The 19,198-nt window shown below is 41.1% G+C and overlaps 1 protein-coding gene across 1 annotated transcript in view; it reads right to left on the minus strand.

Moving 5' to 3' along the window:
- Window positions 1–19,198, minus strand: part of ELAPOR1 (endosome-lysosome associated apoptosis and autophagy regulator 1) — an 885,667-nt gene that overhangs the window by 55,408 nt on the left and 811,061 nt on the right. Inside the window, exon 21 of the mRNA XM_044076128.1 lies at window positions 4,268–4,433. Coding sequence (XP_043932063.1) covers window positions 4,268–4,433 — 166 coding nt within the window. The remainder of the gene's footprint in view (window positions 1–4,267; window positions 4,434–19,198) is intronic.

Below are 19,198 nucleotides of genomic sequence, written 5' to 3' on the forward strand. Positions count from 1 at the left end.
ATGATCCCACTCTATCCACTTGGTCTCCTGGTTAGGTAAGCCTGTACAGAACACATCCATATTCACTGCCGTTGCATTCATAAAGAAATCTTACACACCTCACCTTTGACGCTGTAGCCACTATTGCTCTTTTACCATTTTATATGATTACACGCTCTATATACTTCTTGAAAAGTTTCTATCCCAACCTGCCACAGCAAACATGAAACAAAGGACAGACTCACCATCCTTTAACAAAGGGCAGACTCACCATCCTTTAACAAAGGACAGGCTCACCATCCTTTAACAAAGGACAGGCTCACCATCCTTTAACAAACGACAGACTCACCATCCTTTGACAAAGGACAGACTCACCGTCCTTTGACAAAGGACAGACTCACTGTCCTTTAAAAAAGGACAGACTCACCATCCTTTAACAAAGGACAGACTCACAGTCCTTTAACAAAGGACAGACTCACCATCCTTTAACAAAGGACAGAGTCACCGTCCTTTAACAAAGGACAGGCTCACTGTCCTTTAACAAAGGACAGACTCATCGTCCATTTAACAAAGGACAGACTCACCATCCTTTAACAAAGGACAGACTCACCGTTCTTTAGCAAAGGACAGACTCACCATCCTTTAACAAAGGACAGACTCACCGTCCTTTAACAAAGGACAGACTAGCCATCCTTTAACAAAGGACAGCCTCACTGTCCTTTAACAAAGAACAGACTCATCATCCATTTAACAAAGGACAGACTCACCATCCTTTAACAAAGGAACGACTCACCATCCTTTAACAAAGGACGGACTCACCATCCTTTAATTGCTGACTTACCCCTTAAACCTCTCACAATCTCCTGATTATTAAATTTGCCTAATTTTAAAACATCTGTATTAGATTATCACATTTTAATTTGTAACATGGGTTTAGATTCATTAGCAAAAATAAAACAAACCATAATAAAAGTTTCCATTGTTATCATGCAGTGTACGGATACCTGTCAATTGACTGACATGACTTTTATCAAGTATTGAATGAAATGGAGAGAAACAACATTTGATGAATCTCTGACATAGCCTTTTTGCCCTGCTGCACTCCCGTGTGGAGAACACCCCCCGACCTCCAAAACTTAAATATAACTACTCCAAGGTCGCACAGCAGTGCAGAAAAAAATAGAACTCCACTGTCAGCAAAAGTTGTTTCACTGCTTTTATTTGATCATTTAGCACATGATAAAACTGCTCTCAACCAAATAACAGGCAACTACAGTATGCTTATAGGGTTTTGTTTTAACATTTTCATTCACTCCAAGCTGTTCCAGTGACTTACAGGCATAAAGCCCTGACTACAGTCCAGATGACCCAGGTTTGATTAGAAGCTTGGTGGCTGACGGAGTGGCAGGGAGGGATGGGTGTTACCATCCCTGATGGGGAGGATGAGTCTGTGGGCATCTCCTGTAATGATCCATGGTGGAGGCTGGGAATGTGATTGGACGCATGCTCAAACAGGGGAAAATGGTAGAGACAAAGCTGAGCTGCTGCTGAGAATGGCCGATACGTGGCACATCTGCATTACACTCTCACCCCTTCAATGCATCATGGGTCTCACACATGGGAGGGATAAAACAAGGTAGGTCAAAAAGAAAGAAAATACCCGGCTTTATGTAGGACAGTACTGTCCCCGTAAGACATCCTTAAGATACTCACTGGCCCGGGTGTATATTTCATTATCACTCTTTTCCATGTTGATTTATAACCTTCTTTCTGAATTATGTACATGGGCCTTAACTGCATAGCTCTAAAGTATCCTTACAAATCACAGAGCCTTAACTCATCTTGTTCTGTGGGAAGAATCAGCTTATCCCCATTATCTCCTGCCCTCTTCATCTCCCATATAAACACCTTCAGCTGTTTATTAAGTACCATGCACAGGTTCTCAGAGAGGGATAATACCTTAACTACAGCTCAGGTGACCTGAGTTCAGTTAACAGCTCAGATATCTGAGGCACTGGCAGAGATGGATAGGTGTGCCCATCCGGTGAGAGGGCATTCATCAGAAATGCACCCTAATGGCAGGTGGGGGTCCACTGAGGGAAGTAGTCCTCAGACGTGCTGACAACTGCAGGGGTGGGGAAATAAAGGTGGGTCATAACCACTCTCAGGAAGCAGAAGCATTTGCCAGCAGTGCTCTCGAGGACACACTTAAGTCCCAAGGTTGTTACGAAACAAGGTTCTGGGCATTATTATTCTAATTCTGGGGTCACTGAAATGAAGCAAAGAATAGTTCTAACTAGCTAGATAAACGGAGCTAGGACATCTTTTGATGCCCGTGCCCTGGCCCAGCAATCAAGGAGCCTCAATCCTCACCACTAACACCAGTGAGGGGCATCCATACAGGGAAAGGATAATAAATACATGCACAGTAAAGTACAATTTCCCTTAAGAGCACACAGAGATCACAGTAAATCTGGGGCTGGTTTCTCCCTTTCTCCCCATGTCCCCAATAAGACTCCCCACTGGCACAGCTACAGGGTCCAGATCTCAGCCTAGTGGGCAAGCTAAAACCTCCAGCATCCTCTCTGTCCAACCAGTGCTTTGTGTCCCTGCCCAAGTAGCTGACACCCACATACTTTGAGATAAGAGTTATATACAACCACACAGACACCCCTGGGGAAGGCTGGCACAGGTTCTCCAGCTGTGCACATTTTACCCAGACTATATGGTAGAAATCACGGAAACTACCCAGCTAATATTTATCAGCTACTCAAATGCCCTTATGAAAAGGTGTCCAATTATACTGTGCAACATTATTATCCAAATGTTAAGTGCAACCAAACAGTCAAGACTTATTTGGAGTGACTTGGTACAGTATCACTGTATACATGCAAAATACTCTTGACTTAGAGCTTAAATTATCTCTACGCAAAACAGCCACAGTTGAAATGTTTAAAAATATTTAATAATAAATAATAAAAACACAAGACAATACTTCTTACTACACAGTGCTAGTCAAGAATTCGGAGATCACAGAGAAATACTTACAATAATACAGTAGAAAAGTTCTGACATCACAGAAAACAAACTAGTCTAATCTTCCTATTTCCTAGCTATATCTAAGAGAAACACTACAGTCTAAAATCCTACTTACATATAGACACAGGCAGAGTGGTGAGTTGGATGTTCTCAAGACAAATGCTCAAATGCTCACATTCTTTCGGTCCTTAAGTTGATAGCACAGTACCACTGATTCATTTCAGATGACATCATTTATTTCTGGTTCCCAGGCTAACAGACTCTCAGAGGTTAATAGCCCTTTTGATCTTGTAGCTGGTCAGGAAGCCAGAACAATAAAATAAATTATACATGCAAATTCTAGCTAGTAACTGTGGCCTCAAAACAATAGGCAGAATGCCTTTATCTAGACATCTCAGCTCCGAGTTTTGACATCAAAGAATTGACTTGTCAGCTTTGTTACAGCAGAGTGCACTGTTGTTACAGTTTTGCAGTTCCACATTTAACACCATTTTTTCCCATTTTAAGAGAACAAGCTTGTGGCTTACATTAATATTTACAAATGACAGAATTATCTACAAAATTCTATCTGACTAGGCTGGCAGCCTTCACCTATCTTCACACATCTATTCACCAGACTCACGGTGAAATACCAAGGGCTTCTCTGTGTTGCTAGCAATGTGTAATAGGCTTGTAGCAAGGACAAAAAGACTGCATTCATGCACTCATGAGTGTGACGATCGCTTCTCAGCTGCAGCACAGTAATCAAGACTCACGTTACTGTGCCACGGAGACAGGCTTCCCACAAAGGCACTCGTGTATTGCATGTTGAGAAATGGATTTGCTTTTCTGCCTCCATGTTCTTTTTCTTCTTTATTCTGAAAAGGTTGGCTAAAATAACAGAAAGGCTACTTATATTAAAACATTAGCAATTGCACACTTAATACTGCATTTGCAGGGACAAAAAGAAGCTATCACTTGTACCGTGAGTCAGAGGTTGCTGAAAACCTGAAATAAGACATTTGAAGACAGTCAGCAAAGGTTCTTGGCTAGCTCAGGGGTACCAAGGAGGAAACACAAATGCCGTTAGTACCTATTTGGATACCTTCAGAAAATAATGCAGATCTGTGAGAATAGTGTGTTTCTAAGCCCAAAAGTGGAATCAATGTTGTGCAATGATTTCTTATTCAAGATTTTCTTTCAGAACAGAAAAGCAAAAATAAGAATTAAAACAAAAAACTTCAGTTAATGAATAAATAAATAAACTTACCTTTGAGGTGAATGACTTAATTTTTCCAAACAGGGTTTTTTTACTCAAAAATATTAAGTCGTCTTCGGCATCTTCCCCCTCCATGATAGCACAGCTGTCTGCCGCAGGCAGCTCACTCTCCTTCATGTTGGCATTTATTACGAGTTTTGAGTATTTATACTCCAGCCTGTGTAACAGAATAGCGGTTCATACTAAGTCACAAATACAATACAGGGCACTCAGTAATTTTTTTAGTGAAATACATTATGACATTATAACACAGTAAGGTACACTGAAATGAACTGTAGTCAACATGCCAACAGTTATGGCAAAGATTAGTCACACTGAATGCTGAAGTATAAAGTAAATGCTGTATCCATAAACCTGCCATTCTAAACCACAAGTTAAGTATCTTAAGAACTTGGATACTGAATGGGGTACGACAGACTTCTTAAAATGCATGACATACAGGTGTAAACACATTTCAAATATAATGCTAATTATGTTACATACAGGTGTAAACACATATCAGATCGAATGCTAATTATGTTACATACAGGTGTAAACATATTTCAGATAGAATGCTAATTATGTTACATACAGGTGTAAACACATTTCAGATAGAATGCTAATTATGTTACATACAGGTGTAAGCACATTTCATATAGAATGCTAATTATGTTACATACAGGTGTAAACACATTTCAAATAGAATGCTAATTATGTTACATACAGGTGTAAACACATTTCAGATAGAATGCTAATTATGTTACATACAGGTGTAAACACATTTCAAATAGAATGCTAATTATGTTACATACAGGTGTAAATACATTTCAGATAGAATGCTAATTATGTTACATACAAGTGCAAACACATTTCAAATAGAATGCTAATTATGTTACATACAGGTGTAAATACATTTCAGATAGAATGTTAATTATGTTACATACAGGTGTAAACACATTTCAGATATAATGCTAATTATGTTACATACAGGTGTAACACATTTCAAATAGAATGATAATTATGTTACATACAGGTGTAAATACATTTCAGATAGAATGCTAATTATGTTACAAACAGGTGTAAACACATTTCAGATAGAATGCTAAGTATGTTACATACAGGTGTAAACACATTTCAAATAGAATGCTAATTATGTTACATACAGGTGTAACACATTTCAAATAGAATGCTAATTATGTTACATACAGGTGTAAACACATTTCAAATAGAATGCTAATTATTACATTTCAAATAGAATGCTAATTATGTTACATACAGGTGTAAACACATTTCAAATAGAATGCTAATTATTACATACAGGTGTAAATACATTTCAGATAGAATGCTAATTATGTTACATACAGGTGTAAACACATTTCAAATAGAATGCTAATTATGTTATATACAAGTGTAAACACATTTCAGATAGAACGCTAATTATGTTGACTCAAAAATGAAATGCACCATCATTGCTTTGTAACAAAGATCCCTCATCTGTTGTAATTCACCACAATTATCTCCATGTTAATATTGTGTTATTGTATAGGATTTGTTTGCGTATCTTGACAGCTCTGTGTTGTTGATTGCAGCCCTAAGTGTACACTGGATGACCTATCTTCAAAAAGTAGCACAGATACAGGAGGAATTAGCCACAGTGCAGGAGGAATAAGTCTCAAAGCCAGATTGTCCATCCTGGAGGAAGGAGTTGGCTCATTCCAACCACAGAATCACCATCTGAGGTATGGACCATCAGTGGAGTTCCTATACAAAGGACTTAGGGTGTCAAAGCCTGCTAGGAGTCCATAGCATTCTAATCAGAGACTGTGGGTGCCAACCAGAAGCTAGAGTTTTGGGAGAATTCAAAAAATCTCGTCGTCTCCTGTCTACTCCCGGGATGACAGCTGTGATTTTACCTCACGTCTTCCTCTCCTAGTAGTCTAGGATGCTGGGGGTGTGATTATATCTTCCTCTCCTTGTAGTCTAGGATGCTGGGGGTGGGGTTATATCTTCCTCTCCTTGTAGTCTAGGATGCTGGGGCTGGGGTTATATCTTCCTCTCTTGTAGTCTAGGATGCTGGGGGTGTGATTATATCTTCCTGTCCTTGTAGCCTATGATGCTGGGGGTGGGGTTATATCTTCCTCTCTTGTAGTCTAGGATGCTGGGGGTGGGGTTATATCTTCCTCTCTTGTAGCCTAGGATGCTGGGGCTGGGGTTATATCTTCCTCTCTTGTAGTCTAGGATGCTGGGGTGGGGTTATATCTTCCTCTTCTAGTAGCCTAGGATGCTGGGGGTGTGGTTATATCTTCCTCTCCTTGTAGTCTAGGATGCTGGGGGTGGGGTTATATCTTCCTCTTCTAGTAGCCTAGGATGCTGGGGGTGTGGTTATATCTTCCTCTCCTTGTAGTCTAGGATGCTGGGGTGGGGTTATATCTTCCTCTCCTAGTAGCCTAGGATGCTGGGGGGTGTGATTATATCTTCCTCTCCTTGTAGTCTAGGATGCTGGGGTGGGGTTATATCTTCCTCTCCTTGTAGTCTAGGATGCTGGGGGTGTGGTTATATCTTCCTCTCCTTGTAGTCTAGGATGCTGGGGGTGGGGTTATATCTTCCTCTCTTGTAGTCTAGGATGCTGGGGGTGTGGTTATATCTTCCTCTCCTTGTAGCCTAGGATGCTGGGGGTGTGGTTATATCTTCCTCTCCTTGTAGCCTAGGATGCTGGGGGTGTGGTTATATCTTGCTCTCTTGTAGTCTAGGATGCTGGGGGTGTGATTATATCTTCCTCTCCTTGTAGCATAGGATGCTGGGGGTGGGGTTATATCTTCCTCTCCTTGTAGTCTAGGATGCTGGGGGTGTGATTATATCTTCCTGTCCTTGTAGCCTAGGATGCTGGGGGTGGGGTTATATCTTCCTCTTCTAGTAGCCTAGGATGCTGGGGGTGGGGTTATATCTTCCTCTCTTGTAGTCTAGGATGCTGGGGGTGGGGTTATATCTTCCTCTCCTTGTAGTCTAGGATGCTGGGGGTGTGGTTATATCTTCCTCTCCTTGTAGCCTAGGATGCTGGGGGTGTGGTTATATCTTCCTCTCTTGTAGTCTAGGATGCTGGGGGTGTGGTTATATCTTCCTCTCCTAGTAGCCTAGGATGCTGGGGGTGGGGTTATATCTTCCTCTCCTTGTAGTCTAGGATGCTGGGGGTGGGGTTATATCTTCCTCTCCTTGTAGTCTATGATGCTGGGGGTGTGGTTATATCTTCCTCTCCTTGTAGTCTAGGATGCTGGGGGTGTGGTTATATCTTCCTGTCCTTGTAGCCTATGATGCTGGGGGTGGGGTTATATCTTCCTCTCTTGTAGCCTAGGATGCTGGGGCTGGGGTTATATCTTCCTCTCTTGTAGTCTAGGATGCTGGGGGTGGGGTTATATCTTCCTCTCTTGTAGTCTAGGATGCTGGGGGTGGGGTTATATCTTCCTCTCCTTGTAGTCTAGGATGCTGGGGTGTGGTTATATCTTCCTCTCCTTGTAGTCTAGGATGCTGGGGGTGGGGTTATATCTTCCTCTCCTTGTAGTCTAGGATGCTGGGGGTGTGGTTATATCTTCCTCTCCTTGTAGTCTAGGATGCTGGGGGTGTGGTTATATCTTCCTCTCCTTGTAGTCTAGGATGCTGGGGTGGGGTTATATCTTCCTCTCCTTGTAGTCTAGGATGCTGGGGGTGGGTTATATCTTCCTCTCCTTGTAGTCTAGGATGCTGGGGTGTGGTTATATCTTCCTCTCCTTGTAGTCTAGGATGCTGGGCGTGTGGTTATATCTTCCTCTCCTTGTAGTCTAGGATGCTGGGGTGGGGTTATATCTTCCTCTCTTGTAGTCTAGGATGCTGGGGTGTGGTTATATCTTCCTCTCCTTGTAGTCTAGGATGCTGGGGTGTGGTTATATCTTCCTCTCCTTGTAGTGTAGGATGCTGGGGTGGGGTTATATCTTCCTCTCCTTGTAGTCTAGGATGCTGGGGTTGGGGTTATATCTTCCTCTCCTTGTAGTCTAGGATGCTGGGGGTGTGGTTATATCTTCCTCTCCTTGTAGTCTAGGATGCTGGGGGTGTGGTTATATCTTCCTCTCCTTGTAGCCTAGGATGCTGGGGGTGTGGTTATATCTTCCTCTCCTTGTAGTCTAGGATGCTGGGGGTGTGGTTATATCTTCCTCTCTTGTAGTCTAGGATGCTGGGGGTGGGGTTATATCTTCCTCTCTTGTAGTCTAGGATGCTGGGGGTGTGGTTATATCTTTCTCTCCTAGTAGCCTAGGATGCTGGGGGTGTGGTTATATCTTCCTCTCCTTGTAGTCTAGGATGCTGGGGGTGGGGTTATATCTTCCTCTCCTTGTAGCCTAGGATGCTGGGGGTGGGGTTATATCTTCCTCTCCTTGTAGCCTAGGATGCTGGGGGTGTGGTTATATCTTCCTCTCTTTGTAGTCTAGGATGCTGGGGGTGGGGTTGTAGAGAATGAAAGGGATAATCAGGGATGAGGAGTAACACAGTAGGAATGGGAATATAAATCAGAGTTTCTTTACGTTGTTTGCTTTTTGCTGATTTGCTGTACTTGGCATGTTTTCTTATAAACCTGACCCAGGCCTACATCGTTTCTATCATTTACGAATGTGGAACATTTGCAATTGAACCTGATTTGTAATGAAAGGTAGTAAGTAACCCTAAGGAGTGCATACAAAGATAATGATTAACCTGGTACTTGTGTAAGCACACACTGAGGTAAGCAGGGAAGTAGACCAAAATGGAATACTATTTCTTTAAGTGCATCTTTCACTCATTTATTTTTATTTATTTATTTATATTTATTTTCCTTAGTGGTGCATGGATCTGAATGGACCTTTTACAGCCGCAGCCCAGGTGAACAGGATCACATAAGAAATGAACAAAACATATTTACAGTTATAAGGATATGCTAAAAACATACACATTTACAGATGCAAAAATATGCTACAACAATTAGTTCAGGAAACAGTTTACAAAGTAAAAGCACGGGTGGAAAAATGGACTTATGCTTAGCACAGCTTTTTGGATAAGATGTAGCCACAATGACTAAGATAGCATGCATATGGGGCAGTAAGTGAGGGGTGACAAGATGAGATAAGGAAGGATAAAACATGAATAACTCAGGGTCCCTGACCTGTTGTTTGAAGTCCAGGTATACTCAGACATCTCTGAGAGTGGAATGTAGTCCCATAGTTTAGGTGTGCTAGGAATGGAAATACTTTGTCATGAAAGATGTATGAATGAGAGTGAAAGATGTCTCATGATAAAGGGCTTTGTTAATTTGTGGTCCTAGTAGGAAGTTGACTGAAAAATGTACTGGGAGACATTTAGCTTTGGCGTGAGTTAGGCATTGTTGTTCATTAATGGGAGCATTGATAATGAACATGCAAACTGTATGGCAGATGGCTGCAGATTGTGGCATCTTTCTTTGAGGCTGCAGCTGTGATGGATAGTCCATATCTGAGTTGAGATAAGAGCATTCCTTTGCCTAAGGAAGCTTTGGCTGATTTGGGGAGAACAGGTCATAGCTTGTTTGCCCAGAACAGCACTGTGCTGATCTTTTTGCTTGTTTTGAATGTAGAGTTGAAAGTTAAGACATTGGTCTAGCTAATAAATAATAATAATAATAATAATAATGATAGAATAATAATAATAATAATAGTAATAATAATAATAATAATAATAGTAATAATAATAATATAATAATAATAGTAATAATAATAATAATAATATAATAATAATAGTAATAATAATAATAATAATAATAATAATAATAATAGTAATAATAATAATATAATAATAATAATAATAATAATAATAATAATAATAATAATAATAATAATAATAATAGTAATAATAATAATAATAATAATAATAATAATAAGTATAATAATAATAATAATAATAATAATAATATCTGGAAGCTACATAAGGAAAATGGAGATGTGGAACCTGCAGTGCAATTTTGGATAGCAATCATTAAATGTGAACATCAGCTAGGTCTTACAAGGTGCACATACAAGATGGCTACTTAGGCACCTTGGCTTCCACACTGGGCACAAACTGATTTTGAGTTCCTGTAATGTAAGGAGCAAATAGTAACATAAGCATTATGAAAACAATCTGAAAGTGGACAGCAGTGCATGCTTCATAATCCTTTACTTCTTGGCCATGTGAAAGGATGGCAAATTTTAGGCATAACGAAGATTTCCTACAAGACAATACAACATTATTATAATATGTTGCGGTTTCTTCAAACCCCAGCAATAATTCAGTGTGGTTACATACAAGAACTAACAAGCAGCAAGATTACAGTACAATCTCATGTGGCACAGTTTCAGCCTGTATGCCAAGGTATTAATGCTTCGTGTCAGGAACCACAGCACTCCCAGCAGCTGATTCACAACAGGGGTGCTCATTGTGGTCCCAACTAAGTCAGTGACTCCATGAATGAAACATGTCCACAACCTATGAGGTGACCATCTTTTCTCTAATTTTTCTGTACCACAAATACATTCTAGACATTATTATATATGCAAATCGTGCTAGCTAACAACAGTGCTTTCAAATGCCAGGGTGAGCTTGTCCACTTTTGTCGGTCTGAAGCATAAGTATAACTGGACGATACAAGTCCTTAAAATCCATTTATGGTAACAGACTGCAGCAGCTGTACTGTCCCACTTTCACCTCATTATGCTTGTGTGGAACCTGAAACCTAAATTACAAGTTTGAGGATGGAAAGGTGTACAACAAAGCACTTCCAAGTTACCAATATTCTTCAAAATCTCATCAGACTTTTTTGTAAGTCGAAACAGAGGTAATCCAGAAGGTTTGAGTCAAGACTGGAATCCACCTGTGACCCAGAGTGTGACAGAGCTGTTCTTCCACTTAAAAAAAAAACATCCTGAGTGTTTCCATCTCAAACTCACTGAAGTGCATAGAGGACTAGCACTCACAAACTCGCTGAAGTGCATGCACGACTAGCACTCGCAAACTTGCTGAAGTGCATGCACGACTAGCACTTGCAAACTCGCTGAAGTGCATGCACGACTAGCATTCGCAAACTCGCTGAAGTGCATGCACGACTAGCATTGCATTCCAGACATCTTACTTGCAACAGAAAACAAAAAATAAAGAAATTGCCCTGCCAGGCTACAACATTATTAGATTAGATACAGCCCAGAAAAAAAGCTTGTGTAGTTGGTATCTTCCATAAAATAAACAACATAACTCCCTTTTCCCATACTCTTCCAACATTTAGAGCTGTTGTAGGCAGTTTGCGTGGTCTTGTTACATTTGGGATCCAAACCAGCTATTCTACATTAAGAAGGTTCTTTACTACACTCCTATGGCAGAAGTGTACTGAACTAGCATATCTGAGCTGGGGATTGCTGGTAGAAAGCTTATCGTGTGCTTTCCTGATTTGTAGTTTGATTAAAACTTGTTCCACTTTGTTTGTTTTTAAGCCACATGTATAAGTGGTGCTGCTCTTCACACACAGGCAGCTGGCAGTGCCTTGCACAGATGCAAATGCCTTGAAGATTATTTTTTTCCCTAAACAACTATCCCTTCTCTGCTGCTCCAGGAGTAATTCAGTTGTGCACTGAGCAGCATTGCTTATTGCTCTACATTAGCCTACACAAGTATAGGTCCCTCTTAAAGTCTTTGAGCTACCAACACAGTGTAGTCAAATTAACCCATTCCTCTTCCTTTCCCTAATAAAACCTACAGTAACATCCTGCTATCATGGATGGGCAGTTTCCAACCATCTCTCTGGCCAGCCTGATGGACATGGGCATCCTGAGGCAATGAAGCAATTATCTGATGTATACTGGCAACCACTTACTCCTGAAACAAATACTGTATGTGAGTAATGTAGTCACACTATTAAATTGGAGGCAATGCTCTCTCATACAGACAAATTAAATACCAACAGGTTGTCAGCACACACACACACACACACACACACACACACACACACACACACACACACACACCAGTGTCTCAACAAACAAGCCCATAAGACGTGACATAGCAAAACCTAATGTATTAGTCATAGGAGATTCCATAGTAAGACACACTGATGTTCCCCTCACCAGGCTGGATAAAGAGTGGGTTATGGCTAGCTGCCTATCAGGTGCAAGGATGCATCAAGTCACCCAAGCACTCAAGTCACTCACCCACAGGTACAAGTATGATTCCATCACAGTCCAAGTGGGTGCGAATGACTTGAGATGTACCTTCCTGGACTATATGAAGAGGGCATGACTGAGCTTTCAGATTATGTGTCGCAGGCAGGTATGAGCCTAGCCTTAAGCAGCAGTCTACCTTCTCCAAGGATGATGCCACAATACAAACAGAAAATGATTGACTTTAACAATTATCTCAGCTTCTGATGTCAGTCCAAGAGGATCCAGTACCTGTCAGCCAAGAATGACATCGTCAACAGGCCATGCTGCTTTGCCAGAGATGGTCTGCACCTGTCTCCTCTAGGTTTTCGGATACTGGCAAAGGCACCAGCCACCCCTATTGTGCCTTTTATAGGCAATGAAAAACAAAAAAAAAAACTCCCAGCGTAACAAAGTCCACACTAGACAAAACTCAAAGTTTTGCTGCCTAATGCTAGAAGTCTAAACAAGAAACTGCACACCCTGGAAGCTCTTCTCAGCTTAGAAAATGCTGACATCTGTGCAATCACAGAGACATGGTTCAAAGTCAAGGAAAGCAGCCTGGCCATGCAGGGCTACAATGCTTTCACATGTTCAGACCACATACTGATTGTGAAAGAACTAAAGGTGGAGGTGTATTCATCTTCATTAAGGACAAGTACACCTTGAGACTGGTCAGACAGTACAACCACCTTGAACTTCTCCATGTCCAATTAACTTTGGGCAAAGCCCCCTACCACAACATGGATAGCTATAGGTCCCCCACCATGAACCAGGACAAGCATATCACATACATGGACTTACTGGAGTCACTTGCCATAAATCCAAACACGTTGATCAAGGGTGATTTTAACTATTCTTTCATAGAATGACAAACATACACAACCACAAATATGCTGGCTCAGAGGTTCTTGGACTTTGTCAGTGCAAATGCTCTGTAACAACTAGTCAGTACTCCCACAAGGGGCTTGTCCTGGACATTCTACTCACTAATATGGAGGAGCACTGCACTCCTCCCACCATGTGATGTCCTCCTTGGTAAGATCAGACCATAATTTTTATTTATTTATTTATTTTTACATTTGTTAACCGAGTTAGTCCAACTGGGCCCAGAGAGTCCTTTTTCAGAGAAAACCAGAGGAGAAAAGCTCCAGGAAAGTAATTAAAAAAATAAGAAAAACCTAACAATTCAAGTTGTAAGATACTTAACAGTACAAAAACACAGAGAAATATACAATATGAATATATACAAGGCAAAGGTACAGTATTTTCAGAATGCAGTAGCAATATGTTTGAGAAATTTGGTTAGCATTAAGTTATTTACAAGGAATGTAACAATGCCTAAAAAAAAAAAAAAAATTCAGAGTAACATTATCACATAGTACAACAACGATGCATTTAATAGCATGCATACTGACTGCAGAGAGAGTAATATATGTAGACAGTTTAGGTAGATACCAGGCAGATATGTTAATTGAGAGAAGAAGAAAAATTCATGAGGTAGTTTCCTGACAAGTACAGATCCATGCATGTTGGAAATTAATTTTTAGTTGCTTTTTGAATTCTCCACTTTTGGTAGTGGAGTGAAGGGACAGTGGAAGTTTTTTCCATGAGTATGCAATTCAATGACTGTAAAGTATTTTTCCAATATTTTTGTTTGGCTTGGTCACCTGCAGAAGGTTTCATTGTGTGCATCTGAGGTTATGATTGGGTGTGTAGTGTGTAATTATGGATGTAAGGGCAGGGCAGGAGTTGGGGCTATTTAAGATGTTGTGTGCAATTTGTAGTTGTGATATTTGAAGCATGTGGGGGAGCTCAGGCCATCTTAAGCTTTTCAGGGGATATACAGTGATGGGATTCATAGCTATTATTTGCTGCAAATCTTGTCATCTTGTTGTAGGTGGTTTCTAATTTGGTTAAGAGATTATTTTGGTGTTTAGTAAGTATGGGAGCATTTTATAAGGCCAGATACGCCATGAAGTACAAAAACCCTTAAGAATTTCTCCATGACAAATCACCCCTACAAAGCAATGGTATAAGAAGTTTCAAAGCCCCCTATAACACAGATAGCATGGAATCCTATGCAGAGGCATACACCAAGGCCCTGTATAACCACTTAACCAGTTGTACAGAATCAGCTGTACCTGACCAGAGTAAAACCAGGTCCTGCCACTAACACAAGCCACCCTGGTGGACCCCCAGTATACACAGACTATATAACAAGAGAAATAAGCTAACTTCCAAGGACAATTGAGAACAGGCTTAGAAGAGGAAGAAATGCCTCTCTATCTTAAAAAAAACAAATTACAGACCTTGTGAAGTCCTCCAAAGCTAATTATGAAACAAAAATAGTCCCCCTATCCAAGGCTAATCACAAAGCGTTCTTTAACTACATCTGAAACCTAAAAGAGAATACCCAGCTGTTGCAGAACTGTTGTGGATGGCACCACCCATACTCAGCTGGAAGTAATAGCCAACCTGCTGCCTGACAGATTTGGAGCAAATGTCACCCCCTGTCCCCACCAGTCATTCCACAAAATATATCTGCCTCCTTTTCCCAACCAAAATATTAGGTGAGCAGGTCATCTTGGCCCTCTCCAAGGCCAAAAACACAGCATCAGTGGGATCAGACAACATCCCAGGTTGCCTTCTAAACCACTTACAACATGACCTAGCTGACCCACTTGGTACCCTGTTTAACCACAGCCTGCACACTGTCTATGTTCTGACGGAATGGAGGACAGCAACAATAATCCCCTTGCATAAAGGGGGACCATCAACCAACCCTGGAAATAATAGATCCATACACCTGACTAGCCTCATCTGCAAGGCCATGGAGAGAATCATTATGGACCTCATCAACCAGGACATAAGCAATCTCCAAAATCTGGATCCAACCTAGTTTGGATTCATCAAGGGTAAATATTACTTGTTAAACCTGGTTTACTTGTTCGAGAGAGTCATCATGGCCCTGGATGAGGGAAAGGCAGTACATACCACCTATCTAGACCTGGCCAAGTCATCTGACACAATCCCCCACTCAGATATTATAGAGAAACTCTCCAACTTCGGGATTAACCCTTATATCACTAGATGGGTAGCCACCTGGTTCACTGACAGGACATATACTGTCAAAGTAGTGACTATACCTATAGCAGATGACTAGTCACCAGTGGCATACCACTGGGTTCTGTGTTGGGCCTCTTACTGTTTGCAATTTATTTCTCAGAAGTCCAGACAAATGTGGACAGCTTGTGGCTGATCAAGTTCACTGATTATTGCCACTTGGGTGCTATCATTGAGTCCCCCATCGATGTTAATATACTGCAGAAAGGTTACGCAGACAAATGACTTGTGCCAAAACCACTGTTTGAAGCTAAATGCAAAAATAAAATGCATTGTTAATCCATTTTGGAAAGCTGACATTCCCACTAATTACACCATAGATGGTACCCCCTAAATGTAGATGCTGTGGTGCGTGATCTGGGTACTCAGGTTGACACCAATCTGAACTCTGACCACCAAGTATCCTCAGTTGTAAGGAAATCCTTCTATGTGGCACATCTTATTAGTAAAGGCATCTCACAGATCAAAGAATGTTATAGTTGCTTTATACTTGTCCCTCATCAGGCCAGTAACTGAGTACAATGCTCTCTTTTGCATGTACATTATCAGACACCTGCAAGAGCTAGAGACCACAGAGGTTTCTTACCAAGAAAATAAATGGCACACAATACAAGTCCTAAGCAGAAAGACTGAAAGCCCTGTCACTGCATTCTGCCTCCTACAGGCAAGTTAAGGGGTGACCTTTGCCTGGCTCCTGGGCAGTCTCTGATCCTGCCCTGATGGGAATGCTACATGTCCACAAATCTAACTGCATGAGGGTCACTCACTCCAGGGATCTTAACCTAGCCTAGGACATGAGCAGATCTTGATGGAGAGATAGAAAAATCTCCCAGAGACTGCCACTTCTCTGGAACAAGCTTCTGATTCACTTGAAGCAGAGCTCCTCCCTGACCCTCTTCAAATGCAACCTACATCATTGTATGGGTCACAGTAAATTTATTCCTGGGGTGGCACCCATGTCCCTCATGGAAAGAGGAGTTGGTATTAATTACTCTGAGTGGGACATCTTGGGATAAATATGTCTAGGCTTATAAAAGCCCTAGGGCAGTTAGCCTAGTAACCTCCTATGAACCTACGAATTCGTCTTTTTGAGTAAAGTTTAGCTATGGACTACTAAATACACTGCCTGATGCCAGCAAAGAAGAAATTTAGAGAACTTGAAAAAAATTATTCACAAAAGGTGAGGAGAAAACACTTGTTGGGAAGACTCCTGCAGTTGTTCAGCAAAAAGCAGTTCAAGCTCCAGTTTTGGTTCAAGACATAACTTCCAATAATCTAGATGAAAAAATAAATCAAATGTGCTCAGAGCTGATTAAAACAAATGAAACACTGAAAGAGTATATCAACTCAAATAACAAAAGACTGGAAAAAGTGAAATAATCTTTAAACAGATATTCAGATGAAATGATAAAACTGTAAATTTCAGAGGCTGAAATGAAGAAAAGGCTGCCCAAGAAGAGATGTTTTACAAATTGTAGAATCAGAGGACTGAGCACATAGGGAAAACCTTAAAATTGCTACTGGGCTGGTATTCCACAGCAGAATTTGTTAATTGAAAGGGCAAATAATGTGCATGCTCCAAACCTTGCCATGAGAAAGCAGCTAAAACGTGTATTAGTAAAGATGCAAACTTACCAGCAGAAGAAGTTGATTCTGACAAAACTGTGGCAGAAGGACACAGTACTAAAAGTGGGAGAAAGCAGAGTGTTTGTGGAGAATGATTACTCACTAAATACCAGGGAGAAGGGGAGTAAATTTATTCCCGCAATCAGGGAATGCTGAGAAGCAGGTGTGAGATTCAAGTTGCTGTATCCAGCTTTCTTAAGAATAATTTTTCCTGGAGAGCCAAAGTCATTTTTAATGCAGAATAGATTGAGGGAGAAATACAAAAGTTTGTAGAACAAAAAAGTGTGCTATCAAACAGAAGGGGATTCTGCTTCTTTTTCTTCTGGTAATAAAGCTTTTGGAGAGACTATGCCATTAAAACCTTTTTCAATGTTTGAAAGAAAAATGCTTAAGAGATAGAGAAAACCACAGGAGTTGACTAAAAGAACCAAGAGTATGTCAGAAATGAACTAGAGACTGGATTTGGGAGCTAGAGATCAACAGAAAGGAAATCAGCAACTCAGGAACTGATTGAATAAATGTGGGATTACAATACAACAAATCACATTTGTGAAACATGACAGAGCAAGAAAACCTGGAAATATTAGACTTTTTTGACATTGTTAAACTTGTAGGGGACTTCAAAGCCTATGCCCTACTTTATAGGTTCATAGGTTCATGGCATTGTGCCACCAGACATTAGTTCCCAGTGCCTCTATCAAGTAGAGACACTGGAGTGATCTCCGGGGTGAACATTCTATTTCCTATCCGTTCATCAAGATTTCTCTTGAAGAGGGCCAGTGAGGTGCTCTGCTTGACATATATGGGAAGTCTATTCCAGAGCATGGGCAGTCTCTGGGTTATGAACTTGTCCCTCCAGCATGTTCTGTTGATTGTGGTAATGAGGTTCAGGTCTCTGGAGTGTGTGATGTGGAGTGACTGGGATTTCTTTAGATGTAGCATTTCTAACAGAGCTGGGTCAGACTTGGCTTTGTAAGTCAAGCAGAGATCACCTCTTAGTAGACGATAAGAGACAGAGAATAGCTAAAGGTTTTTGAGTCTGTCCCTATAGGACATGGGTTTAAGGCCTAAGATTCTCTTTGTGAGGTACTTTTGTGGCCTTTTCAGCTGTTGCAGGTGTCTAGTGAGGTACATACCAAATGGGGCATTATACTCGATGATTGGCCTAATGAGGGAAGAGTACAGAGAGAGATGATGACCTCTTTCTTCCTGGATGCAAAACCCTTGGTAATGAAATGTGCCACATAGAAGGACTTTCTGATCACAGTGGCAATGTGGTGGTCAAAGGAGAGGTAGCTGTCAACCTGTGCCCCCAGATCTCTTATAATGCCTTCAGTGTTCAGTGGGCACCTATTGATGTGGTAATTAGTGGAAACTGAGTTTTTCCCAAAGGGGATGATGATGCATTTTTTGGCATTAAGCTTAAGGCCATGGTTTTGACACCAGTCATTGGTCTCCATGAAGCTTTTCTGTAGGATGTCTACATCACTTGGGAAAGTAATAATGGCTCCCAGCTTGCAGTCGTCTGTGAACTTGGTCAACCAGAGTCCCTCCGTGTTGGTCTGGACTTCTGAGAAGTAGATGCCAAACAGTAGAGGACCCAGGACCAATCCCTGTGGAACTCCACTCGTGACTGGTCAGCAGTCTGACTTGGAGTTTGCTACTTTCACACTGTGGGTTCTATCTGTGAGCCAATTTGCAACCCACCTAGTGATATAGGGGTTGATGCCTAGTTTGGTGAGTTTATCAATCATTCCTGAGTGGGGAATGGTATCAGAGGCCTTAGCCAGATCGAAGTAGACTGTATGAACTGCCTTGCCTTCATCCACAGCTCCAGTGACTGACTCAAAGAAGTCAACCATGTTGAGCAGACATGATCTACCTTTCACAAAACCAAATTGCGTTAGATCTAGAGTTTGGAGATTCCCTATATCCTTGTGAATTAGGCCCATGATGATGCACTCCATAGCCTTACATATCAGACTTGTCATGCTGA

This window comes from Protopterus annectens, chromosome 7.part0, assembly GCF_019279795.1.
Source record: "Protopterus annectens isolate FY-2018-M chromosome 7.part0, PAN1.0, whole genome shotgun sequence".
Taxonomy (NCBI): Eukaryota; Metazoa; Chordata; order Ceratodontiformes; family Protopteridae; genus Protopterus; species Protopterus annectens.